The sequence below is a fragment of the Ailuropoda melanoleuca genome, chromosome 3, assembly GCF_002007445.2.
Source record: "Ailuropoda melanoleuca isolate Jingjing chromosome 3, ASM200744v2, whole genome shotgun sequence".
Lineage (NCBI taxonomy): Eukaryota > Metazoa > Chordata > Mammalia > Carnivora > Ursidae > Ailuropoda > Ailuropoda melanoleuca.
Genome location: NC_048220.1, coordinates 12,774,381 through 12,802,307, shown reverse-complemented (window position 1 = coordinate 12,802,307; position 27,927 = coordinate 12,774,381). Strand labels below are relative to the sequence as shown.

General features: G+C 35.8%; 1 protein-coding gene across 11 annotated transcripts in view; it reads right to left on the bottom strand.

Moving 5' to 3' along the window:
- Window positions 1-27,927, bottom strand: part of SRFBP1 (serum response factor binding protein 1) — a 97,526-nt gene that overhangs the window by 58,863 nt on the left and 10,736 nt on the right. For all 11 annotated transcript variants that reach the window (XR_004623991.1, XR_004623984.1, XR_004623987.1 and 8 more), the window contains exons 2-3: window positions 27,754-27,842; window positions 26,635-26,707 (exon numbers count right to left, since the gene is read on the bottom strand). Coding sequence is in view for 2 of the 11 variants with exons in the window: in XM_019799378.2 (XP_019654937.1) it covers window positions 26,635-26,707; window positions 27,754-27,842 (162 nt within the window). In the remaining 9 variants the exon portion in view is untranslated. The remainder of the gene's footprint in view (window positions 1-26,634; window positions 26,708-27,753; window positions 27,843-27,927) is intronic.

Below are 27,927 nucleotides of genomic sequence, written 5' to 3'. Positions count from 1 at the left end.
TACACAAACAATGCCTTCATCATTATTAGGAGATAGAGGATACAATAAACTTCAAAATATCTCCAAGTTGAGACACTAACACCAAATCGAACATAGCACTCACTGCATTACAAGCTTGCACATACAGAGACAGGAGTATGAAGATTAAGATACTGGGGAAGTTGATACTAGAAGAAAAAGACGTCCAGATTGGATTAAAAAACAAAACTAAGTCTACACTATATATGAGATACACAAAAAACACAGTGATTCAAAAAGGCTAAAAATAAAGGAATTCAGCAAGATATACAAGGCAAATAGGAACAATTAGAAAGCAGGAGTTGAGATCATGTATCAGATGAAGAATAATTCAAGTAAAGAAAAAAATGAAATGAGACACAGCAGAAACTACAAGATATGGAAAATGGAAACACACCACTAATGGAAGACTTTCACACAACCATGTGTTCAAGAAAGTTGAAAATAGGGGGGAAAGCATTAGAAAATCTTAAACAATTAATAAGGTGCATCAGTCTTACGGATTTATTTTGAACATTATATTCTAGTAATACAAATTATACCTTCTTCTCAAGCACATATGGAATGTTGAAAAATTGATTGTGTATTAAGTCAAAGTAGGTATTACCAAGTCCCATCAAGGAAAATACTAAAAACATTCTCTGATCACAATGAAAAAGTAGGAATGAAAGGAAACCAGCAGACAAACAAAAAGTCTCTTCTACCAGGAATTAAAAACAAAAACAAAAACCCTCAAACAACTCTTGGGAAGGGAAAAAATATAAACAGAAATTTCAGGGTTTCTGAAAATTAATAAGGCAACACTGCACTTCACAATCTATGGGACACACTTAAAGCAGTTTTTTTTTTTTAAAGAACTATATAAATAAGGTAACAAAGATAAATGAGCAAATGCTCAACTAAAAGGAACCTAAATTATCTTTATTCTTCATTTATCAAATGAGAAGGCAGGCTCAATTAAATCATGTGATTTGTCCAAGGTCCTATTGTTAGTTGGTGGTAAGGACTCCCCTTTATTAGTGCTTCTACTATATCATAATCTATTTTATTGACACCTTGATATAATCCAAAAGATTTCCACCATATTTAAAGCATTCATGTAAAAACTAACACAAAAGTTAAACTCTATCTCATGGTTCACAATGTCATGTTACCACTGAACACAGTCAGAATCTTCTAGTTATAAGAACCTTCTAGTTTTAAATGAGGCAGTAATGGGGTGCCTGGGTGGCACAGCGGTTAAGCGTCTGCCTTTGGCTCAGGGCGTGATCCCGGCGTTGTGGGATCGAGCCCCACATCAGGCTCCTCTGCTATGAGTCTGCTTCTTCCTCTCCCACTCCCCCTGCTTGTGTTCCCTTTCTCGCTGGCTGTCTCTATCTCTGTCAAATAAATAAATAAAATATTTAAAAAAAATAAATAAATGAGGCAGTAATGATTTATAGAAGCTTAAAGTATTTACTGTACCTTTCAACACACACACAAAATAGATGTTTTTGAATAAATGTGAGGTACTAAGCAACCCCAGTAGGTAATTCTGGCAACTTATGTGGTGTTTCAGAAATACTACTGGAAAATGTTATGAAGGCTCAAAATAAACAGAATATGCTTAACAGGGAAACTGAAGTTGATCTGAATTTAATGAGGTTGAGTATATTTAAAGAAACATGAGTGCCACTAAAAAAGGCAGAGTATTTCTTGGGTAAATTATAAGCAAGAGCCACTGTCAAGATCTGTGAAGGGTCTGAGATTTTACCTTACTTGAAAGTGAAAAAGTAAGCCTGACATGGTTTTATGGATGCCAGCAGAAGGCACAAAACTCTTGGACCAGAGATAAAGAGCGCTTTATTACTCAGCAACAGCAAGAGCCAGAGTACCTGCTTTCTATCTCATCCGTTGTTTCTGAAGAAACTCAAAACCCTCAGACACACAGTAGACAATGAACTTGAATTAAATCCACACATTCAAAACTAAAGGAGCCTTTAAGGAATATACCTTTGAAAAATGGCTACTGAGTAGAGAACATATTCTTAGACTGAAGAAGGGAAAACCATCTGTTTACATTCATACCTTTGGGAGCATGACCAGCAAACACAAATTAGGGTTATGATAATCTCCACTTTTACAACGTAAGTAACTATTATCTGCACACTCTGTACTTGGTTGAACGGCTTCCCAAATACGTCCATGTCCCAATTCCCAGAGCCTGTGAGTATGTTACCTTACAGGGCCAAAGGGATCTTGCAGATTTAATTAAATTAAGGATTTTAAGATGTGGGTATTATCTTGGATTATCCAGACGGGCTAACCAAGAGTCCTCATGGGAGAGGAGCAGAGAATAGAGGAGAATAGAGTTAGATAAAGAGATTGGGGTGGAGGTAGGGGAGGGAGAAAGGAAATGAACAAGAGGAGAGAGATTGAAACCTGAAGATGCTATGCTGGTGGACTTGAAGATGGAAGAAGGGGCCATGAGTGGAGGAATGCAAGTGGCTTCTAAATGCTGAGGATGGCAGGAGACTAATTCTCCTCCAGAGTCTCCAGAAGGTATACAGCCCTGCTGACACCGATTTTAAGACTTCTGACTGCTAGAACTCTAAGATAATATATCCTTGTTGTTTTAAGCCATTAAATTTACGATAATTTGTTTCAGCAGCACTAGGAAGCTAACATACTTTCTATATCCTACCAATCTTCATATTATTCATTACACTGCATAATTTGGACAAGCACTCTGTACCATAAATAATGCCCAGAATCAAATATTTACCTTAAATTATCAAGTAAAATTTAGATGCAGATGAATAACTTAAACATTCCTCTTCCCCTTAGGGGCACCTGGGTGGCTCAGTCGTTAAGCGTCTGCCTTCAGCTCAGGGCGTGATCCCAGAGTCCTGGGATCGAGTCTCACATCAGGCTCCTCCGCTGGGAGCCTGCTTCTTCTTCTCCCACTCCCCCTGCCTGTGTTCCCTCTCTCGCTGGCTGTCTCTCTCTCCGTCAAATAAATAAATAAAATCTTAAAAAAAAAAAAAACATTCCTTATGACAACACTCATACTTGAGTATTTTGGAGCCAAGTTGTTTATTGCCTTTGTTTTACCTATAAGCACATGCAGCATAGGGGATGCTATCTCCTAAGTTACAGCTTATACAAAACTTTTAAATGGTGTTTAAGTAGCAAAACCTAATAGCTAGGAATGCTATACCAAAACAGAGAATTTTTGTTTAGTGCTGTAAGTAGACACTGAGAAACTAATAAATCAAATGTTTCTTTAGACAATGCAAAAACAGCAATAAATAGTGTATTATGAAGTTATTCCTCCCTCCCTGTATGTTTATTTATAAGAGATCAGGTATTGCCTTTCAAAATAAGATTCCTTCTGATGTGTTGTCACAAGTGGATAGACAGCACCTCAAATGTTAGTATTCTTTCAAAAGGCAAGAGGTAATTAAACCCACAGCCTTTTTGAATCCTTCTAAGAGTCCACTGTGGAGTCTACTTGGAAAGTTCAAGCTAAACTTTCAGAATTCAAACTGTCTCTTACTGCTCTAAATTCTAGATTTATGTACATTCTTGACTCCACATATTTAATATATGTTTAAAGGGAGAAGTTTTAAACAACATTTTCATTTTTCTTGGATTGAACTAAACAATAGGTTATAATTTGGCCCCAAAATTTTAGTCATATTTTAAGAATAAATTACCCTGCAAATGGATTGTGAAAGCCAGGTGCTACACCAAAAATCATTAAGGTCCACTAGATAATTTAAACTGTCAGGGATACTGGGAATTGACTTTTTTTTTTTTAATCTGAAGTAATTCACAATTTTCAAAGAATACTTGGGATGATGGGAAGTTCATAGGATTTTCAGCTATGGTATCTTACCTGACAATACATCTACTTTCTTTGTTATAAATGAATGGTTCTCTGCCAAGACTTCCAAAAGCAAGTAAAATTGCATGGTTTGTGGATAAAACTCCAAAAAGCCTTAATTTAGGTAAAAAGGTAAGAACTCTGAAAGGCAAATGGTATTTAGAGTTGCAACAATTTCAGTTTTCTGCCTTACTATTCAGAAGTGGAAGTACACTCTAACCAGCTTGTTGGGAACAACTCTGTTTCAAGTGGATGGGAAGGAAGCAAACCTGAACATGGTCAGGCAGTAAGCTATCTAATCAAGTCAAAATGATCTGAAGTAGAAATATAAAACAGTTACAGAATTTATGCTTCTATTAACCTTCGCCTTCCATTTTCTTGATATAAAAATGGATGAAAAGCTTAGAGTATAAGGTTCTTCAAGGGTAAGAAAGGTGTTTTATTCACCTTTGCCTATTAGATCCCAGTACAAAACATTTATTGAACAGAACTGGACCAGAGTAAAGAAATTTAAAATGCCTATTTCTTAGAAAAAAGAAAATCTAAGAGAGGTCAGTAGTCTTTTATCAATAGAAAGGTCAAATTCAGGATTTGACAACAAATATTTAGTTGCAAATGTGGGCTTTTTCTTTATGAAGCAGAGCTGAAGAGAACAAATTCTGGAAAGAACAGCAAGGAGGATGCCTAGAGTGTTTCAAAGTGGTGCATTTACCACTCAAAAGTATCGTACATTATTATCCTTTTTATTTAGAATGGGAGAAGGTAAAATATTACTACTTAAGAACTTACCGAAACATACATATTATGTTGTGAATGGGTGGGAAACACATTAACTGATAAGCTAGGCAGGGAGCAACTAAAAGATAAGACTTTGTTCCTTCTGAGAAAAGATTTCTAAGTTAAATGGAAAACTAAGATCCTTTTTTAGACCCAGCAACAGACATTTTACATAGCAGCTATTTATTTATTCCAAGGACATTTTACATGTACTTAGTTTTGAAAGGTTATCTGATCCCGTCATGCACCACACATGAACATGGTTAAGAAAACTCCATTAAAAATGTGAGAGAAAAGACACCAGCTCAGGGTTTGTATGATAATTTCGCATTATGCCATTTCTAGTGTATGGGGTTAATTCTAAATAAAATGACTAACCAGAGAGGAACACTTAGTTTTCTTTTATACAAAATTAATTCTAAAGCCTTTTCCCAAATAAAAGTATTTCTCTTAAATTTCAGAAAGGTTCTTCTCTATCTTAAATTGGATATAACCATCTCAAATATTCAACGATATCAAAAGTAGAACAAAATGCATTACTCCATAGGGTAATTTGCAAATTTTATACCAAAATCACATGTGGGAAAAAAAAATATCTAGATACATTTCAATTTAGCAAAAGAAATTTTTTAACATTTTAAAATCCAATAAATATGAGCAAACACATTAAGTGACCAAAAAAAAAATAAAAAAAAGATAAGTACCAAAACCACGAAGCCATTCTCAACTAGAAAACCATGGATCAAGGATAAACAATAGGAAAATGAAGATACCAGAGTTATATAACAGTGCAAAATATAGAAAACTGCACTAAACAACTTAAAAAATGAGTGCAAAAGAGACTAATACTAAATTAGACAAGTAAAACCTGAGCAATTTTACTCAATTGTAGAGAAACCCTATAAATGGTTTTCATTAAGAAAAAAAAAAGTTTAAATTTATCACCAATGCAAGGGAAATAAAAAAAAATCCGTAATTTACTAATCAAATGCTGACTAAGCTTCTGAAACGGCTTAGTTTCTTTTCCTTTGACTTCCTTACAATGCTTCTGAAACGGCTTAGTTTCTTTTCCTTTGACTTCCTTACAATGACTCAAGTCTGAAAATCTTGATCTTGGGATTTTATTCACTTGGGAGTTTATTCATCAGTGAGCAGGGCTCTGTGTGGACTTGTGTAAGACACAAATTCTTTCACTGTTATACATTCAAACCAGCTTTATTTTCTAGCGTCGGTATAATTTATTTCTTTTATTTAAGCTTTCAGATAATTAGAATTATCCTATTCATCTCAAAGATGAAATAAAGCATTAAATTCTTTACAATTTGTATGAGAGAAGTTAGTAACCCATTCATTAAAACATTAGAATTGTAAGAGACTTAAGCTATTATGATTCTATACCCATGCAGGAAAGGGTTAACTCAGCAGGCCTGGGGTGCTCAAACTCCACATAACTGAAAAAGGTGTATCCTCAGGGTACCAATTATTTCAGACAGTTGATGCTAACAATGTAACTTATGGTGGCAATGTCTATGCTCTGGGAGGCTTAAGTCTGAGTCACTGATGAGGACAGTCAGGCAGGTAATTGACATCTACGTGACTGGCTCCAGATAAAAACCCCACCAAAGCATCAAGTGAGCTTTCCTGGTTGGCAACACTCTGCAAGTGCTGTCACATATGATTGCTGGGGGTATGTTCATGTGACTATATTGGAAGAGGAAGCAAGATACAAGCTTATGCCTGGTGTCTTCTGGACTTTCCCCTCATGTGCCATTTTCTTTTGCTGATTTTAATCTGTGTTCTTGAACAGTAATAAAATATTACGGTGAGCATAAAAGCTTTTTTTGAGTATTGTGACTCTTCCCAGTGAATCAATAAGCCTAAGAGGAAATGTTAACCCAAGAAAGTTGAAGAGATCCATTCGAGGTATTACGGCAGGGCTGGGCCTGGAATCCCCACATTGTGCTTTCTGCCATATCCTGTTGTCAGTGGTGATAAATAAGAAATGGTTTTTTCTTTTTTTTTTTTTTTTAAAGATTTTATTTATTTATTTGACAGAGAGATTAGCCAGCGAGAGAGGGAACACAGCAGGGGAGTGGGAGAGGAAGAAGCAGGCTCATAGCGGAGGAGCCCGATGTGGGACTCGATCCCGGATCGCCGGGATCATGCCGAGCCGAAGGCAGACGCTTAATGACTGCGCTACCCAGGTGCCCCAGAAATGGTTTTCAGTCTTTCCTCATCAAATTCAACTAAAGTTGCTCAAGTTTCCTACATCAAAAGTAGTCATCCACTAATAACAAGACTCATCAGAATATTCCAGGTCCCTTATTCCAAATTATGCCGATGCTACTGCTTTCCTTATATCCAAAAAGGTGAATTTAATTGGAATGAGGTCATCCCAGTTTTGCTTATTGGGCTATCTCCTTTTCTTTCTTCTTTCCAGAGGCTTTTGAGACTCATATCTTCTGACTCATAACTAGATAACCACTGTAGTATCGTCTCTGATTCAGTGGGCAAAGTATGTTTGCAATCCCACTGTTCTATATCAGGCTGTGGGGAGCGAGACTGAGTCAAGACAAAAAGTAACTTAGAGGCAGTAATATGCTGACATTTTTAATTCCAAGAGGCTCTCATTAAGGTAGGGCTTTTAACTTCATAAAACAGAAAACAAATTTGTATTTACCAAAATTTGACCAAAATTGGAGTATTAAATTATGAGGGGCTAAGACCAGATACAAAGAATTAAAGGGTGACAAGAGAAGTCCGAATTCTTAGAGATTTTTTTTTCTTGTCTATTTGGAAATGAGGCAAGAAATGCATTTCTCTGAAATATAGAATCTGAAATAACTCGTGAGAGAGCTACTGACATCCAAATCTTCATGCTTTTCCACAGATGGAAATCTCATTATGGTCACCCTTCAGTGACAACAAAAAACTTTGTTCCTTAATATTGTTCTACTGTTTCCTAAATACAGTTCTACCAGATGGAACTTCAATAAGGTATACTCTGTCATCATACTGCCAAGGGATTTTTTTCCAAATAAAATCTCTGTCTTCCTTACCTTTCCTGTGTTCCCTATTGCAATTAATGGCATCTCCAGCCTCCACTTCTCAGAGGAGACAGCTCAGAGTAGTCTGACACTGTGGGCCTCTTCGTCATGCTTCTGTTATGTTCCTACCCCCATGCTGCTTTCTCTCCTGTACTGTCTGTTGAATTTGGTTCTCTCCTTTGGACTACCATTATCCTGCCCATAGGTTCAGGAATCCATTACAGATTTAATCCCCATCACAAACACGTCAAATAGGAAATATTTCCAGTTTTAAGATGAAGAAACAGACTAAAAACCACAAAAGTAGACAAAAGTACAAAAAAGGTTTATCAACCTGACTTGTAAACCTTTCAGGAAATGGCACAAGTAGCTTTATCTTCTTTGCTTTTTTAATTACACTCGTCTACATATTAAAAGTTATCAACACACTGAACTAATTTTGAAATTCAAATTCTTAAACCTGAAATGAAAAATGAACAACAAAGTCTCAAGCATTATTGTTAGATGAAGGATTAAAAAAAAAAAGGAAACTAAAAAATTCACTAGCAACTACAATAAAGATTTATCTTCAATCTGATTAGAAAAATTTAATGTTTCTTTACTATATAAACTGTTCAAAAACCTATTTATAATAGATGTGCATATTAATATTTAAAACATGTTACTGAGAGCTTTCTATTGTGCAGAACACCAGGCACTGTGAAAAAAGACAAATAACCAAATAAAAAATTACAGTACATATCTACCAATAATTATTTTAAATGTAAACAGACTAAATGCACCAATGAACAGATAGAGGATGAATGAACGGATTAAAAAAAAAAAGACCCACCAATAAACTGCATAGGAGAGACTCATCTCAGACCTAAAGACACATACAGATGGAGTGGAGGGATAGAAACAGATAATCAATACGAACAGAAACAAAAAGCAAGCTGGGGTAGCAAAACTTATATCGGATAAAATAGACTTTAAAATACAGATTGGAGACTTAAGGGTTTGCTACATACAGTATCACGGCAATAACAAACAGTGACAGTTTTATTTCTTCCTTTTCAATTTGGACGCCTTTCTTTCCTTTCTCTTGTCTGTCATGGCTAGGACTTCTAGCACCATGTTGAATAAAAGTGGTGAGAGCGGGCATCTTGTTCCTGATCTTAGAGGGAAATGCTTCAAATTTTCACCATTGATGATGCTGTGAGTTGTGGATTTGTCATATATGGCCTTGATTATGTTGAAGTATGTTTCCCTCTTTACCCACCTCATTGAGAGTTTTTATCAAAAGTGGATCCTGAAATTTGTCAAATGCTTCTTGCGCATCTCTTGAGATGATCATATGATTTTTATTCTTCATTTTATTTATGTGGTATATCCTGTTGAATGATTTGTGGATACTGAACCACCCTTTCATCCCTTGAATAAATCCCACTTGACCATGATGTAGAATCCTTTCACTGTACTGTTGAATTCAGTTCCTTAATGCTTTGAATTGAGGATTTTTTCATCAGGGATATTGGCCTATATATATATATATTTTTTTTTTATAGTGTCTTTGTTTTAGGCATCAGAGTGATGTTGGTCTTGTAGAATGACTGAGGAAGAGTTCCCTTCTCTTCAATTTTTTATAATAGTTTGAGGAGGACAGGAATTAACTCTCATTAATTAATTAATTAATTTCTTTGAGACAGAGAGAGAGCACAAGCACAAAGCTCAGAGATGGAGAAGCACACTCTCTGCTGGGCAGGGAGCCTGATGCGGGGCTTGATCCCAGAAGCCTGAGATCATGACCTGAGCGAAGGCAGATGCTTAACCAACTGAGCCACCCAGTCACCCCTTAACTCTTCTTTAAATGTTTAGAACTCACATGTGAAGCCATCTGGTCCTGGACTTTTGTTTGTTGGGATTTTTTGATTACTGATTCAATTTCATTATGAGCAATTAGTCTGTTCAGATATTCTATTTCTTCCTGACTCAGTCTTGGATGATTGTATGTTTCCAGGAATTTACCCACTTCCTACAGGTTGACCAATTTGTTGGCAAAGAATTGTTCACAGTAGTCTTATGATCTTTGTATTTTATCCATTTTATTTATCTTTTAAAAGAACAACCTCTCAGTTTAATTAACCTTTTTTTTTTTTTAGATTTTATTTATTTATTTGACAGAGATAGAGATAGCCAGCGAGAGAGGGAACACAAGCAGGGGAGTGGGAGAGGAAGAAGCAGGCTCATAGCGGAAGAGCCTGACGTGGGGCTCGATCCCATAACGCCGGGATCACGCCCTGAGCCGAAGGCAGACGCTCAACCGCTGTGCCACCCAGGCGCCCCCATTATCCTATTCTACCGTGTCTCTGTTTTGTTTATTTCCCATTCTGATGCTTATTATTTCCTTCCTTCTATTAACTCTAGGCTTTGTTCTTTTTCTAGGTACTTTCGATGTAAGGTTATTTTTTCTTAGATTTTCCTTGTTTCTTGAGGTAGGCCTGTACTGCTTAAACTTCCTCCTTAAAACTGCTTTCCTTGCATCCTACAGATTTTGGAGCATTGTGTTACCATCTTCATTTGTCTGAAGGTATTTTTTGATTTCCTCTTTGATTTTTTGCTTGACCCACTGGTTATTTAATAGCATGTTGTCTAGTCTCCATATATTTGTGTTTTTTTTTCGGTTTTGTTCTTATAGTTATTTGTAGTTTCACAGCACTGCAGTTGAAAAAGATGCTTGATATGATTTCATTCTCTTAAATTAATTGGGACTTGTTTGTGGTCTAACATACAATCTGTCCTGGAGAATGTTCCATGTGCACTTTAGAAGAATGTGAACTCTGCTGTTTTGGATAGAATGTTCTGATTTATCTATTAAGTCCATCTGCTCTAATGTGTCATTCTAGGCCAATGTTTCCTTATTAATTTTCTGTGTGGATGATCTATCTACTGATGTAAGTGAGGTATTAAAGTCCCCTACTATTATCATATTGTTGTCAATTTTTCTGTTTGTATGAGTTAATATTTGTTTTATATATATAGGTACTATGTTGAGTGCATACATATTTACAAGTGTTCCACCCTCTTGTTGGGTTAACCCCTTTACCATTATGTCATACCTTTTTTCTCTTCTTACAGCTGTTGTTTTAAAATCTGATATAAATACTGATACCTAATGAAGTCAGTAAAGTTGCAGGATACAAAATCAATATAGGCATACCTCGGGGATATCGTGGGTTTGGCTCTAGACTACTGAAATAAAATGAATATCACAATAAACGGAGTCAAATAAATATTTTAGTTTTCCACCACATACAAAAGTTATGTTTATACTATACTGTGATCTACTAAATGTGCAACAGAACTATGTCTAAAAAACAATGTACATAGCTTAATTTAGAGAAGTCATTGCTAAAAAATGCTAACCATTATCTAAGCTTTCAGCAAGTCATATTCACTGAACACAGATCACCATAACAAATATAATAATGAAAAAGTCTGAAATCTTGTAAGAATTATCAACATGTGGCATAGAGACATGAAGTGAAAAAATGCTACTAGAAAGTGGTGCCAATAGGCTTGCTCAACACAGGTTTACCACAAACCTTCAATTTATAAAAAATGCAGTATCTGTGAAATGCAATAAAGAGAAGCACAATAAAACAAGGTATGCCTATAAAAAAAATCTGCTGCATTTCTACATGCTAACAACCATCAGAAAGAAAAATTAAGAAAACAATCCCACTTGCAACTGCACCAAAAAGAATAAAATAAGAATAAATTTAACCAAGGAAGTGAAAGACCTTCTCTGAAAACAATGACGCTGATGAAAAAAATGGAAGATGGCACAAATAAAAGGAAAGTTATAGCATGATCGTAGATTGGAAGAATACTGTTAAAACATCTACACTACACGGAACAATCCAAGATTCACTGTAATCCTTATCCAAATATGGATAGCATGTTTCACAGAACTAGAACGAATCATCCTAAAATTTGTATGGAACCACAGAAGACCCCAAATAGCTAAAGCAATCTTGAGTAAAAACAAAAAGCAGGAGGTATCACACTCCCAGATTTCAAACAATACTACAAAGCTACAGTAATCAAAATAGTATGGTCTTGTCACAGAAATAGATATGTGGTCAATGGAAAAAGAGCAGAGCCCAGAAATAAACCCATGCTTGTATGGTCAATTAACCTACAACAAAGGAGGTAAGAATGTACAATGGGCAAGAGACAGCGTCTTCCATAAATGATGCTGGGAAAACTGGACCTACACCCTACACCCTAATAAAACCAAACCTCAAAATGCATTCAAGCTCTAAATGTAAGACCTAAAACCTTAAGACTCTTAGAATAAAACATGTGAGCAGTAAGCTCTTTAACACTGGTCTTAGCGATATTTTTTTGGATCTGCCTATAGGCAAGAAAAACAAAGCAAAAATAAAGAAATGGGACTACAGCAAACTAAAAAGCTTTTGCTCAGCAAGGGAAATCACTAACAAAACAAAATGGCAACCTACAAATGGGAGAAGATACTCACAAATGATATGTCTGATAAGGGTTTAATATCTAAAACATATAAAGAACTCCTAAAACTCATTACCCACCCCCCCAAAAAAATCCGATTAAAGAACAGGCTGAAGACCTGAATAGACTGAATAGACATTTTTTCCCCCCCAAAGAAGACATATAAATGGCCAACAGGTACATAAAAAGATGCTCAAAATCATTAACCATTAGGGAAATGACAATCAAACCACCATGAGATATCACCCCATACCTGTGAGACTAGCTATGATTAAAATAACAAAAAATAAGGAGTGTTGATAAGGATGTGGAGAAAAGGGAACCCTCGTGCACTCTTCGTGAAAATATAAACTGGTGCAGCCACTGTGAAAAAAAGTATGGATGTTCCTCAAAAATTAAAAACAGAACTACCATATAATTCAGCAATTCCACATCTAGGTATTTACGCTCAGAAGGTGAAAACACTAATTTGAAAGGTCACATGCACCCTATGTTCAACACAGCATTAGTTACAATAACCAAGACCAAACATGCTAGGTGTCCACTGACAGATAAACGGATAAAGGAGATGTGGGCACACACACACACACACACACACACATATTACTCAGCCATAAAAAAGGATGAGATATTGCCATTTGTAACAACATGGATGGACCTAGAGGGTATTAAGCTAAGTGATATAGGTCACACAGAGAAAGAAAATACCATATGACTTCACTTATATAGGGAATTTTAAAGACCAAGTAAATGAGCAAACTAAGCAGAAACAGTATCATAAATACAGAGAATAAGCTGCTCATTGTCAGAGGGAACGAGGGTAGTCGAGGTACTAAGAGGCATAAATTTCCAGTTATACAATAAAGACGTCACAGGGAACGGAAGTATAACATAGGAAATACAGCCAATAAACTTGTCCTAATTTTGTATGATGAGAGATGGTAACTACATTTACCATGGTGATCATGTCATAATGTGTACAAATTTTGAATCTCTCTGTTGTATACCTGAAACTAATAAAATGTTGTACGCCGACTATACTTCAATTAAAAAAATAAAAGAAACCAAGAAGAGTTGAGTTTAATTTTCAAAATAATCCTCCTAATAACATAACGGAAGATACAATGCAACAGACTGTTAAAAACTCATTAGCTAAGTACTTAAATACTTGAAGATGAAGTAAGCAGGGCAACTTCTGTTTAGTGCAGCACTTCTCAATGGTGGGAACAATAAAAAGACACAAATTACCGTGGAACATTTTTCAAATTGCACATACCTCCCATCCATTATGATCTATGTCCCCAGGCATGACTCTTCAGGCATTTACCCCCTGCCTCCCCCACCAAAACCACTGTTTTAGAGGTTCATGAGGCCATGACAATGATTCACTCTAGATTTCTAAGAGTATACATGAAGTGGCAGTGACTGCTGCCTAATCAGATACATGTAGAGGATCATAAAAACAGGAATCCATGAAGTTCACCCAGGAAATATAATGCTGCCTGTCGTATGCAGACAGAAATAGGGATGAAAGAGAAAGCTGCTCAGTATGAGAGAGGCCAAGTGACAAAAAAGTTTTTAATACCCATGAGGAATTAGACCGGGTGTGGGAGACAATAGGAAGCTAATTTAGGTTCTTGAGCAGAATGATACAATAAAACAAAGTAGTTTTACTACTAGGAAATTTTGCTAGTGTCAGGTTTTTGCTGGCAGCCAGTTAGAGAATTACTAAATGTCTACAAATAGTACTGTCTCACTTCAGTTCCAAGCTGACTTTCATGTTTAAAATTACATCTTCATATTCTAAAAACTAAACTGTGCACATCTTTCTACCATAAATTATTTTCATCAAGATATGAAAATAATTACTGATATGAAAATGATTACAATTTCAGTGGGCAAACACTGAAAACAACTTGCGTAATTCAATATTTCTAAGTTTGCAATTTACCTCACAGGAGATTTCAAATAATTTAGCCAAATGAAGCTCTAAAACCATCATGTCATTATATAGCCCTACCTCTCACAGTAGAAATACCTTCCAGGAAATAAGACAAAATTGCTTGCTTAACCCAAATGATTAAACTGGATGACATTTTTTCAGGACCAATTTTAAAAAAAAATCTACACTGTTCCTGGCACATAAAATTATTCACTTCTAACATGTCTAAAGAGGTAGGCAGAGATAAGTTCCAGCATTTACCTCAACCTGAAGATTCTGAGAGCCCTTTTGCATTCTAGTAAGTCAGAGGAGACAGACTTCTTCATTCTAAAGACTCTCTTCTAAAAAAATGGCTGGCCTTGGGGAGAATGGTATACAGTATCTGACATAAAATTTAAACATTTGTTTAAAACAACATATTGTGACCAATTTATAAGGAGTAAATGAAATGCTTAAAACCGCTTAATTTTTATGTTTTTTCAGGATAAAATGTTAAGAACAAAATAATTAGTGAAGGTGACAGGCATAGAGATACTACGTTTATTACTGACTACATCAAATAAAAAAAGAACAAAATTACAGTCGGTCTGAATACGCTATATTTGCATTTTTACTCCTAAAATATTTCATCGACATATATTTGCTAGTTTTCCCTATCCAACCACAACCAGAAACAAAACCTCAAACTTAATGGACAATTACCTAAGCCTATAGCACATTTTTCCCCCTCACAGTGAATCAACTTGGGAATTCATCAAAATGCCTTAGGGAAATTACACTAGGTGACTGAGCCAGTTTTTTCCTATAATTTTGGAATTATGACTAAGATACAGAGATGTGCTAACAGGAATATAGGAATGTGCTGAGAGTGGTCTTTAACTAAAAAAAATAAAGGAAAATCTTCCAAAGTCCCAAGGAAGTCAAACTGTTTGTTATTCCTTCAAGTATTTTCTCTATAATCTTCAAGTTTCTGTAATCTTTTCTAAGGGCATATGGTAATAAAATCCATACTCATTTCTTGATAATACCTCCATGTGTTAATGGTTTAAAAAGACTATTTCAATTAATATTAGAATCACATTACATTCAAATGTGTTTAAAATATAATACCAAATTTGGCAAGAAATGAAAATTTTTTGAAACCTAATCACCGCTACTAATTCATGGTTCCAAGGCAATTATTTTGGTATTTAGTTTCCAGATAGTATTTCTAAATGCTAAAATCACACACAAAATCTTCTATAGATAATAAAGCACTCTACCCTTTTAGAAAGGCCCAACTACCCTAATTATGTCAAATTTTGAATAGATTGTATTTTTTTCCCCAAGAAGCAATGATGATATATTATTTCATCGTTTTCGCTTTTCTATTAATAGTGATCATTAGGGGCGCCTGGGTGGCACAGCGGTTGAGCGTCTGCCTTCAGCTCAGGGCGTGATCCCAGTGTTATGGGATCGAGCCCCACATCAGGCTCCTCCGCTATGAGCCTGCTTCTTCCTCTCCCACTCCCCCTGCTTGTGTCCCCCTCTCTCGCTGGCTGTCTCTATCTCTGTCGAATAAATAAATAAAATCTTTGAAAAAAAATAGTGATCATTAAAATTTTAATGCAAAAACACATTTCTTTATAATACCTAGTTATTCTTGATATAATTATATATTTAATACTTAAAGAGATTAAGGTTAGTAAAGAACATGGACCACAGATTCTGACAGATTTGCACTGAATTCTGGTTTTATCTATCAAGGGTGTGTGACTTTAAGCAATTATCCCTTAAGCCCCCAGTTTTCCAAGTCAGTAACAGGGAGCCAAAGAGGAACCTTGGAGAGCTCCTAAGCAGATTAGGAGGAGTATGCGTAGGCTGCAGCAAAGTGCCCAGCACAGAGGAGGCGCTCAACAACCACCAACTAAGATTATTACTAAGTTGTTTATGAGCAGCAGCGTTCTAACATACGAAGTTGAATTTCCTTGTGCTAGAAATAATAATGTAAGTCTGGGATGTGGAGTTGCTGCATTGTATCCTGCTATCTAACTGGAATACAATTAAAGAAAAACAAGGAAATACTCAATTTGGTAAATAATAATATTTCTTTTTTTTTTTTTAAATAACTGGTCACCCTTCCCAGGAAACCTTTCTTGATTACTAGCTAAAAGCAATTTTTGCTCTTTAAAATCTTCAAAGCACCTATCGTAACCCTGTTTTTAAAACTGTGTGTACCAGCTTCTTTCTCTGATTGTGTTAGATTTTTGCAGAGCAGGAACAACAAATCATCTGGCATACAACCTTCCACAGAGACAGGTTTAATAAACATGCATGAAAAAACTAAGTCAGTAATTGCTTCCTATCTAGTTATCTTGCCTCCAATCTCTTTTCCCTCTAAATCAATCTTTCATAGTCCTTCAGATTTATCTTGACAGAAAACAAATATAATTACTCAAAAACCTTTGATCATCCACATTTCCTCAAAGGCTTTCAACTTGATTTCATTTACCATTGTGGTCATTATCATCAACCGTTTGTGATTCCATTCATACCACATTCCATCCAGGATATGAATTCACCGAGGAAATACCTGCTGAATGTCTGCTTTTTGCCAATTAGTGCACTAGCACTGGGTAATAGCCTATTCTCAAAAAGGTGACATATAAAGAAATAATCACAGTTCAATGTGCTAAATACTATACAAGAAAAAGAGAACTGAGCACTCCTACCCAATCACACCACGTACTTTCAGACCTGTATGCTTTGTTCTTGGTGTGCTCTCTTTATGGAGGCTGCCTTTTCCAAAGCAGAATCATATCTATTCTTAGAGCTGCAACTCGGTATCCCCCGTTCACTAAGGTCTTCCCTAAGTCCTGTAAGTAATTAAATTAACTGATCCCTTTCTGGGTTTCTACCACTCTGTGGTTATAATACTGGTACAGTACGTATCCTAATCAGATTCATAGGCTTGTTGCTTGTTTCCCACAGAAGAGTATGTTCCCTGACAAAAGAAATCTATTCATCTATATACATAGCAGTAGGTTCTAAATTAAAATGTATCTAACTAACCTGAGCATATAATAGAGAATTTATAATAGGTGTTCTGGAAATTCCTAATATTTTTTTTTCATTTGTACTTTTTATTCTTGTTTTCTGGTTGAAAAGTTTATGATTTTAAGAAGATAAATCATCACTGACGAACTGGAATGCTATCTTCAATTGTGATGAACAGAAGAATAATTTTTATTTGTTAACTAAACCAAAATCCACAATTTCTATTTTAATATACTGAGTCTTAAGAGAAATCGGTAAGATCTGTTATCACGAAATAACAATTCTTTGAGTAGCCTAAACACTAATACTAGTTATTCCAACATACAGGAAAGAAAAGAAAGCATACATGGTTTCCATTACAATAAGAATCTAACAATGTAGGATATGTATTCAAGTTAATGAGTGTGAATGTTTCAATGTAATTTGTCTCCATTTAACCAAAATTCAGGTGACATCCAGTTAAATAAAAAAGAAAATCCTATTTTGCAAGACCAGTTATTTATTGTTGTTATTGCTGCTTTTCCCTAGGGCCTGTTCTCTCCCATTGTGGATTTCCAACAAAGTATGTTGTAATATTTGCCTCTTTTCTCAGACACCACATTATTTTGCACTGGAATTATGATAGTGGTATTGGTTGTCCAAATTTTTAAAATTAATAGTTGAAAAGGGCTTTGGGTACTTTCAGTTAGCAGGAATGTTCTGCCAAGGTTTAAGTTCAAATTTCCAGAATTACAAAACTTAAAAAATTAAATAAAAACAATACAAAAAGAAATAAAAAATATTTTTTAAAAGGCCATGTGATACTCCTTTTTTACTTCCTAACCCTCAATCCTGTTTACACACTCACTTCTCTTTCAACTAGGGTGATCTTGACTGAAGCAATTCCAAAGTCAGTTTTTTATTTTAAAATTAGGTGTGTGTAATGACTCAGTAAATGCTAATCACATTTTCGTCACTTGTGCCAACAAGGACCTCTAACTTATCCTTTGTTTTCACATAGAAGCAATCAGGTTCAAAGCGAGGATGGGGACCACTTTTATCTGCCACAAATGCTCTTACTTAAAAGATAAAAGTATTTTAAGGCTACCAGAGACTTGATATAGTATCTTCATATCAACACAGCTTAATAATGTAATACTGTTAAGGGCTTCAGGAATATGACTTATTCAGAATGCTGGCTTAAAGCCGCAGAAACCACATGCCAGGAAGCAAACCCAAATTCCAATGTGATGATCTGTTTCTAAATGTTGTTTCATGAGTGTGAGGAGAGCAGTATATACTGATCTTTTAAATTACCGCTAGGACTTCCTGTTTATCATTTCAAATGTCACAAGCTGAGTACAGAAGGCTATTAAATCAGGGCATCCTACTGTGCTTTAGAAGCAATAAGAGTTCTGCCTGTAAAAAACACTAAATTAGAAGGCAAATGGTCTAAGAGCAATGGCTAAGGTGAGTGTGAAATGAAGAGTCTATTCATCTTCCATTGCTGACAATTAACGTTAAAAACAATGACTGGTTTTAGACTCTTTGCAGTCAGTAATGGGTCAGCATTCTACTTATCTACGGAGATACGGAGCAAACTTGACATTGTAAATAAGGCCAATAAAAGTAAAAAAAAAAAATTGCTTAAAATTCACTCCGTCAGGTAGCTAAGGAAGAAGGGAATACAAAGAGATTCCTAGATTTCTGGCTTAGGAAACTGGATGAATAGTGTGAAAACCAACATCAGGAAGAGAAAAAAAGAACATCTGAAAAAGAGAGTTGTGGTGAGTTATAAAATGTTACGGCCAATATTCAGGCACTGATATCTTTCAGAATATCTGCTCATTCACTGTCACTTCTCTATTGTACATCACACCCAGCACCCCAGGTGGCAGACCAGTGATGGACAGCTAACCCAGGACTGGCTGAAGACTTCAGCCAGCATAGGTTCTTCCTTTGAACAGAAGGTGTGAGGATTCTGGAGTCGAGGCTGCCACTGTAAGGTGGCCTGGACACACCTAGGGAGTGAATGCTGTCTGGAGAGTTGGTGAGAAAGAGAGGGAGAAGAGGGGTTGGGGTGGAAACTGAGGAAAAGCAGAGATGAGCACATAATGAAGGGAAAAGGGGCAAGAAGGAAACACATACATGAACCAGCTAAGTTTCTGAGAGCTCTCTAGATCCCGACTATAGACCCCAGCAAGGTTAAACTGAGTTACAGCCCTTAGACGTAAACCCCACAGTCCTAACAAAAGGCCTCTGTAGCTTAGCTCAGTGAGTTGTGTAAAATGTTCAGTTTCAGGTGCATGTGCAAACACCGAAGCGGAGCTAAATATAAGAGTGTACGTCTTACAGGAAAGATTTGCCTCAGAGAAAGATTATAGTGTCCAGAATAGTGATGGTATTTAAACTTGCAAGCGGCCAGGCCAGAGAGTTTAGTGTGAGAAAGAAAGAAAATGAAGGGGAACACTAGTGTATGGGTCAGAGTAAATCCTATTTAAGGATACTGATCAACAGGCAGGGAGGAGCTAAATTCACGGGTGCTAGGGGAACTGGAGGTGAGGAGGTCAAGATCACAGTGGTTATACTATTAGGAATAAAGAAGCTATTCTACTAAGGAAAAGAAGACAGTGAGAGGCAGTTAGAGGAGGATGATAGGTGTTCAGGCACAAACTAAACAAGCATATTAGCTGAGGAACAATCACAATAAGGAAGAGTCTGAAGCCATCAGTGAAATAAGGCATAAGTAATAAAAGGAGCAAAAGAAAGGGACATGGCAAATTAAGAGGGATTGGCCCTGAATAGAAGGGGAAAAGAAAAATCAACCTCCACCCCTGCCCCCAAGACCAGTAAGAACAAGCCTAGGGTTAGTTTCTGAAGAAACAAAGACTTAAAGTAAACCTTAGAAAGTTTCACCATATGCTACTTTTTAAGTACCAAAATACAAGGAAGATCATATCGAAAACAATTATTACCATCATAAAATATTAGATGCTAAAAGGGTAAATGTCTAGAAAGGCCTTACTCTACCAAAAATACAAAATAAATAAGTAACTGCATTTTGGTAAAGTAAGTATTTCAGGAGTGTAAGTAGTAGTATGATAATATATAAAAATACGTCAGCTATGGCTTTGTAATTAAAAAATAAACACATTAGATGCTTTGCCAAATGTCTGTGTCAAAAGGGCACATGACCTTTTATGCTCACCAACAGTGAATAAGACTGCCTGTCCGTGTAGTAATGTCCTCTCCAACAAGAGATATTTTTCAGATTCACCTTAGTCCAAGAGCCATTGATTTTTACATTGCTCAGTCTATCCCTTTAATAAAGGGTCCACCAGAATAGATATTACCAGTAACTGCAGTAAGAGAAAAGCGAACAGGGAGAGAAAAGAGAAGAGAAAATGTGATGGGACAAGCAGAAATAAAGGAGAAAAATTCAATAATCACGTAGGTCGCACCACTCTCCTGGTGCCTAGATGCCGCCACTCTTCTGGAGAAGTACATTGCTTGTCTCCCTCTTAGTAAAAATACCATCCTGAGTTTTTACTGGGGATCTTTAAAGTTAACCTAAAGGTTTCAAGAAATTATTTATTACTTGATTTCTTGAATGCACTAGAGAAAAATAATCTAAATAAAGAGTACAGATTTATGAAAGGGACTTATAAGTCATAGTACGGATTGTTGCAAAACCTGTAGCTATGAAAGATCACAACACACATATGTTCAAGGAATTTGGGAAGTAAATGAGAAAGAGAAATATTACACCTCTTCTGTACTTGGACCACTGTCTGCAGCTTCCAGGTTTCGGAGATGAAGAAAGAAAACCGGACTTTGAAACAAATTCAGCCTTAAGCATTTGTCAGACATCTTCTTACAGATAAGAAACAGGATGGGGATGGGGAGGAGGGAAGGCATGCTCAGGATCACATGAGTAAGAACAAAAACCATTTTGGTTCTATCAGCACAGCTCTGCAAAGTAGGCTAGGCCATGGAGGAAATACAACTTCAGAAACCCATCAATAATTATGATCAAATAAAGGGGTTTGCACATTGAAAATAATACTGCTAACTTCGAAAACACTACTGCCATCAAAACCACCTAGTTCATCGCTCCCTTCCTGAAACATTCTCTTGGTTTCCTAGATGCTAAACTTTCTTGGCTCTTTCTCCTCCCCTGGCTATACTTTTTCTGTCTCTTTGACTTACTCTTCCTCATCTCTCTAAGATCTAAATTTACAGCGTCCTGGAGTGGTCAGGCCTCTTTCCTTGCTACTTACAGTTACTTCTAACTTGGAACACTTTCTTTTCTGGGTAGGAGGCTAAGATACTAACAGATCATACAGTTAATCCCCTTGTCCCTCACTTCCCCCAGCAACAACCATAAAACCTGGACACACTAGAAAAAGCCCTGCCTGAAGGTAATGGAGAGTAAATAGAAGCAGAAAGATTCTGATAGGAAGTCTAAGCTGACTAATCCGTACGTAAAGATGGGAAACTATACAAGTAAGTATCTCTTCAGAGCGGAGCCTAAGGGTAACTGCAGTCCACATGGTCAAGAGCAGTGGCAGAAGTCAGCGTGGAGAGTACAGCCACTAGACACTAGTACTGAGAGAGCAGGGGAAACCCAGAAGGGAAAGAACCACCTAAGAGACTCTATCCTCAATGATTCATACATGTATATATCTGTAAAAACTCCCCTTAATGAGTTATGACCTTATCAGAGAAACGAAAAAATCCCTGCAGAGAAACAGTAACAATAAAAAACTGTTAACTGATTCAGCCGCAGAACGTCTATCACTGGATGAAAGACTACAGGATATTCACAAAGTCTCAAAGTTATTACCTCACAAATTACTTAATAATTGCAAACAGAAAAAGGTGCCTTTAAAACTGAGAAATCTGGCAGACATCCAAACCAAATGATTAGAACTCAGCATCACTAGTAAAGGGGTAACCATGGATATGACACAATGTATTATTCTTATTATATTGTACAATTACCATTTTTCCATAGGTTTGAAATATTTTCCAAACAGTTGGAGGGAAACATAAACAAACAAAAAAGCCAAAAGACTATTACAAATCAGGGAAGAATGAACGCAGTTGTCCTAGGATCCATTCACTTTCTTTATCAGGAAGAAACTCCAGGAAGAGTAGGTGAAGGAGTTTAACATACTTGTTAATAATATGCTGTTAACTGGTCCTCCTGGTAAACAGACTAATGATTTTTGTTAGGAGCAAAGTCCTTACCTAAAAAATGCTCTTAGGAGGCTGTCCCTTGTAAGGGGGCTTACAGTCAACAACCCTAAAAATCTAGGGACTTATGAGGCATGGCCCACCGAAGAAAATCACTTAAGCTAGCCAATCCTGGGAAATAGAATGGAGAAGTCTCAAAATCTAAATGCTCTTTACTACAAGGTAATAACTACACTTCCTCATTTAGAGACTTCATTTACTCTGGGCCAGAAAGTATAGGAAGGATGTAGAAAGGAAGCACATGTGGAATCAACCAGAATCCCAGATCTCTCTCCTTGCTTCATGAGCCTCTGACTGCATAGCCTTGAAACTATTAGTAAAGCTGGACTGTAGGCAGGATCTCTGTATATGTGTCTGATTTGATTCTTTGTATTGGCTTACAGGCAAAAGATGAAACTGTCAGAAATAATTATGATCCTTAGAGCGTAACTTAATTAATACTATTACTTTAGTAGGATAAGTGAACTAAATGTTAATTTGATACAACTAATTAACACATTATCCTTCCAGGAAAAATAAGGCATATTTTGCCCTATGACATTCATTGGAGAAAACAACCAAAGTATATGAAATTACAGAGAAATTTCTCAACAAATTTTTAAAAAGCAAATACAATCAGAAATGTCACAAAAGGTTAATTAATATATGAAACTATATGATAAACCTATAATCCAGTGGGTGTTTGCAGTCCAGAACTCTTCTAAACATGTCCTATGAAATAAGAATCTGTGTAATTTACAGAGCTGGGGTGAAATCCAAATGACAGGATATAAATATTATCATAATCTACACCATTTTTCCTATTTGTGCTCCACTACTGCCAAGCACTTAGAAACTGGCTATGAAGGGGAATGAGAGCAGGCAATCCTAACAGCTGATGCAAGCCCAAAGGTTGGTTTGAGTAGGAGACCTCAGCACATCAAAAGAAGGGAAGAAGGAAACAAAATTAGAAAGTTTTAAAATAGAGAAGTAAAGGTAGCAGGCAGAGCAAGGTCCCACAGAACCCACACGTTCTCAGTGTACAGGAATATCTAACATACCGAAAAGTAACAGCCTCAACGAGGAACAAGTAAGAAAAACTAAGCAGAGGAAACTGAAAATACTTAGTTGTGAGGAATTAAAGAACCTGAAAACATGTCACACATCTTTTTTTTTTTTTTTTTAAAGATTTTATTTATTTATTTGACAGAGATAGAGACAGCCAGCGAGAGAGGGAACACAAGCAGGGGGAGTGGGAGAGGAAGAAGCAGGCTCATAACAGAGGAGCCTGATGTGGCTCGATCCCATAACGCCGGGATCACACCCTGAGCCGAAGGCAGACGCTTAACCGCTGTGCCACCCAGGCGCCCCATGTCACACATCTTTAAGCCTTTGTCCCCTAGAGGCCAAATATCAAGTTTATTATCAGATTCTCTCATCCAATCTCGAGGAGAGTAGAATCTAGATATATTTCAGGAAGTTCTTGTCTCACTGAAGCAGCACAATTAAATAATAGCTATTTGACCTTAGGCAAGCTGCTTGACTTCTCTAAGCTTCCATTTCATATTCTGTAAGATTGGGACCAGAATGATACCAACTTCATAAGACAGTGGATATAAAACACACAATATAGTACCTGGCACGTAGTAAATGCTCAGTAAAAGCCAGTCATTAACCTTTACTATTTACGAAGGAATTTCTTGAACATTTTGATTGACTTCAGTGTATGTCTTAATTTTACCATCTCCTTTTCTAGCTAACTAACAGGAATCTGTAAAAGCTGATAAGCTACTTTAATTTCCAAAGAAAAAAGAACTGTTTCGGAAGACAGTACTTATACTAACATTGAAGCTGAAAGCAGGAATACTATTAGAAAAGGCAGCAAAGACTTGGTATTCATACATTATAGTCTATAAAATTAGAACCTATGATTTTATAGTATCATAAAGATCAGTGAATTTTTTTTTTCTTGGCCAGAAAACACAAACTCCTATTTCTAAAAATATCTCAGGTTTTCTTCTTGAGGAAGTCAGCTTGCAACAAAATACCCTATTATCACAGAAAGCAAGTATAGGACAATATGTCATGAACAAGTCTATAAAAATGTAGTGGTATATAAGCCACAGGAAAAAATCATCTGGGAAAACAAATAAGTAGAGATTTTTTTCCAAACTTAATTGAGACTGTAAGTTTTCTGTTTTCTGACTATTTCTTTGATACTCCCATGTAGATAATGAACACTTCCTTAAGAAATGACAAATGACTGTTCAATTTTAAAAAATCCTCTACGCATTTGCTTCTTTTAGAAAAGTAGCCTAATTTTGTAGAAGAATCATGAATGAGAAATAAAATTTCAAATGTAAGAAAAATGTACAGTCTTTCTAGTACACTTTTTATTCTGGATTTTACATTTAAATGTAATCCAGTTTTTAAACAGCATTATGAAAGAAGTTGATGTCAGAGTATCCAATCTAGACCACTACTACCAAGAATTCGAAGAATACATACACTATTAATTTTACAAATGCAAGGAAAATAAAGGCTATGAATTTTCTATGAGGCAATGATCCCACAGTGGTCTTAAATAACCATAGTAAACTAGGAAAACAAACAAATAAGGTCACAACACTGCAATCTTGTAAACCTATAAACTTTAATTATCATTCAGCCTGATTTCCTGCTGCTGATGAGACTTAAGAATAACAGAAAACAACTTTCACGTGTAGATCAACCAGGACTTTTCTTTCTAATTAAATTAAATTTACTATCAAGAGCTACAGAAAGGAAGATTAACAAATATATTTTAATCTCAAACTCTTCATACACTGTATATAGGCTTATAGTATGTAATATATCCTTTCCAGGGTAAAATAAAATCAGCAGTTACACAGTAGTTCAAAGCATCTGAATAATTTAGGACTGCAAAAATGACTATTCAGAAGAAATTATAGGGAAAAATTTAGGTAAGGAATGTAATTTAGTAAGGACCTTGGTTAAGAGAAAGTGAAAGAGAAAAAGGGATAAATCGTAATTTCCTATCTTAGTGCTACACTCAAAACAAAAATCTCTATAAAGATTTTATTTCTCAGAGGAATTTCATGGGAAAAGGTATGAAAAAGCCTACATCATATATGATCTATACTGACACAAACAATAATAAGGACTCACATATAGAATATTTTGCCTGAATGACCAGATAAAAGGGGGACTGAAACTTTGAGAAAGATACAGCTAATGGATTCTGTGATTTTTGCAGACCTGTGAATATAAGACAAATAAAAATATCCCACAAAAAACATAACTCACACAAAGAATCATGTCCCACCTCTATATCTCGTCAGATTAACTATGATAACTTTGTCCTATAAAACACTTTATCATCCCTTCCAAAGGAAAAAATGGTGAGAAGCTTTGATGATCTAACTCAATTAAAATATTGTTAGAGAATTCTCTTGCTCTTTTATCTATCTCCAAACTTGGAAGTTATACCAAAATGTAATAGTTAAACATACATGCAAAATGACCCTGCAATTAAGGTAATTGCTGGTACCAAATGTTGTTTTTAAGTTCTGCAATGAAACAGTCTCCCAGACATTTAATAGTATGTCATTTGGTAAATGAAAGTTTCCACAAAGTAAGAGCAGTGAGAAGACCTAAAAATTATGCTAGTGAAGAGTCTGGCTGAAAGAAACAAAAATACGGATCATTTTGGTCCAGCACTAATTTTATTTCAAGTTACTACAGAGCTGAATAAAACGCTGACACCACCACACAAAAATTTATTGAGTTGGCAATAGGCAAAGCATGATGTCAGCCGCCAATATCACCATCCACATTACCAAATAGCATGAACGCTTTAATTCTCCAACTTAACGTAAACTTTATGGGTAAAGTTAGAGTAAAAATAAAAATCTCCGGCGTGAGGCATTATTAAACATAGATGAGTTTAGTTTGGCATAGTTTTGATGTAAATTATTCTAGGACTTTAACAAATTCAGTAAAGAACATGGAATAAATGCAAGCTTAAACCTATTACTATTTTCTAAATGTGCTACATTCTTCCCCAAACAGACCCATAAAATTAAGTCTTAGTCAACTGGCAATAATATTCAAATAACTAACACCACACACACACACACACACACACACACACACAGAGCAGGCTGAGAGGAGACACAGAAACACACATGGATATACACACCCACACAAGGCCTTACCTTCATAGCATGAATTTCTTCAAGCAATCGCTGTGCCCGTCTCTGGTTTTTTAACAGTGCATCTTCAGTACCCCTGTAAAAAATACATGAAAATATACAGCCAGGAAAAGCATGTATTTTAGACTCCAATCATAATGAAAAGGCTCTTCATTTCTTTTAGAAAAGCATAAATAAACAATATTTACATTGTGTACATAACAAATGTTGTCATCCTGCACTGCCCCGAACACCCCCGCTGCCCAACACAGACACCAATTCCATCAACAAACCCAAGTTTTTGGGACATGTGAGTGTTATCTAGCATTATATTAATGACTATTACTATTGAGAGACAGCTGGCCTTCTAATTCCTTAATGAGAAGGCCGAATAATACTTTTTAATCAACTGCTTAATGGCACCTTGCATTTAATGTAACATAACCTTCATAAGCTACAATTAAAGGTCAGACATAATTTTATTAAATAAAACTTTGTTCTTTGGAATTAAAGGAATACATAAAAAGAAATACCTGCTTACATCAGAGAGAAAGGTCATTTATGATAGAACAAGAAATTAATCAGGAACAAAATACATGTGAAGACTAAAAATGCTGAAAGCATAAAAACTGTTAACGGGCTTACTCTAATACTAGTGATAAGGAAACTACAAAATATTATTAAAAAATAGATGGAACATAATGTTTTGATAAAAATTTCCACAAGGTAATGAAGACTTCCAACTACTTAGCAATTCAAGGAATAAACTGATATAAAATCTTTTTAACTGATTCAAGGTATTATTAGATTTATTAAACTACATCAACATCTTGAAATAACTTCCAATAACATAAAACATAAATAACTCCGAAGGACTTTCTTTCTGAAAAGACAGAAGGAGAGCTCTGAAAAAACAGCAGAATTCATTGTGTACCTTAAGTCAATGTGGCCCAAACCATGCAAGGATATGCTGACACAGCACAGTGTAACCCACTCAGAGCCTCTCTCCATATAAAACCAAGTGTTGCATGAGTAAGATACTTAATTATTCCTACTGGTCCCACCCTCAAATTTTGTAAATACTGAATAAAAACAACTTTTGACATTTTATTAGTCATAGGACCATGACTACAAGTGACTAACTTTTTTGACTTCAGTCTGCCAACACTCCTGACAAGTTTTCGGATAACCAGCACTCGGATTCTCTTCACTTCTTTTCTCATCTTCACAACCTTTGAGGAATAAAACCAAAATTAGAAAGGTTCTCTCTTAATTCGAAAGAAACATAATTTATTTTGAGTCTTAATAGTACAGATT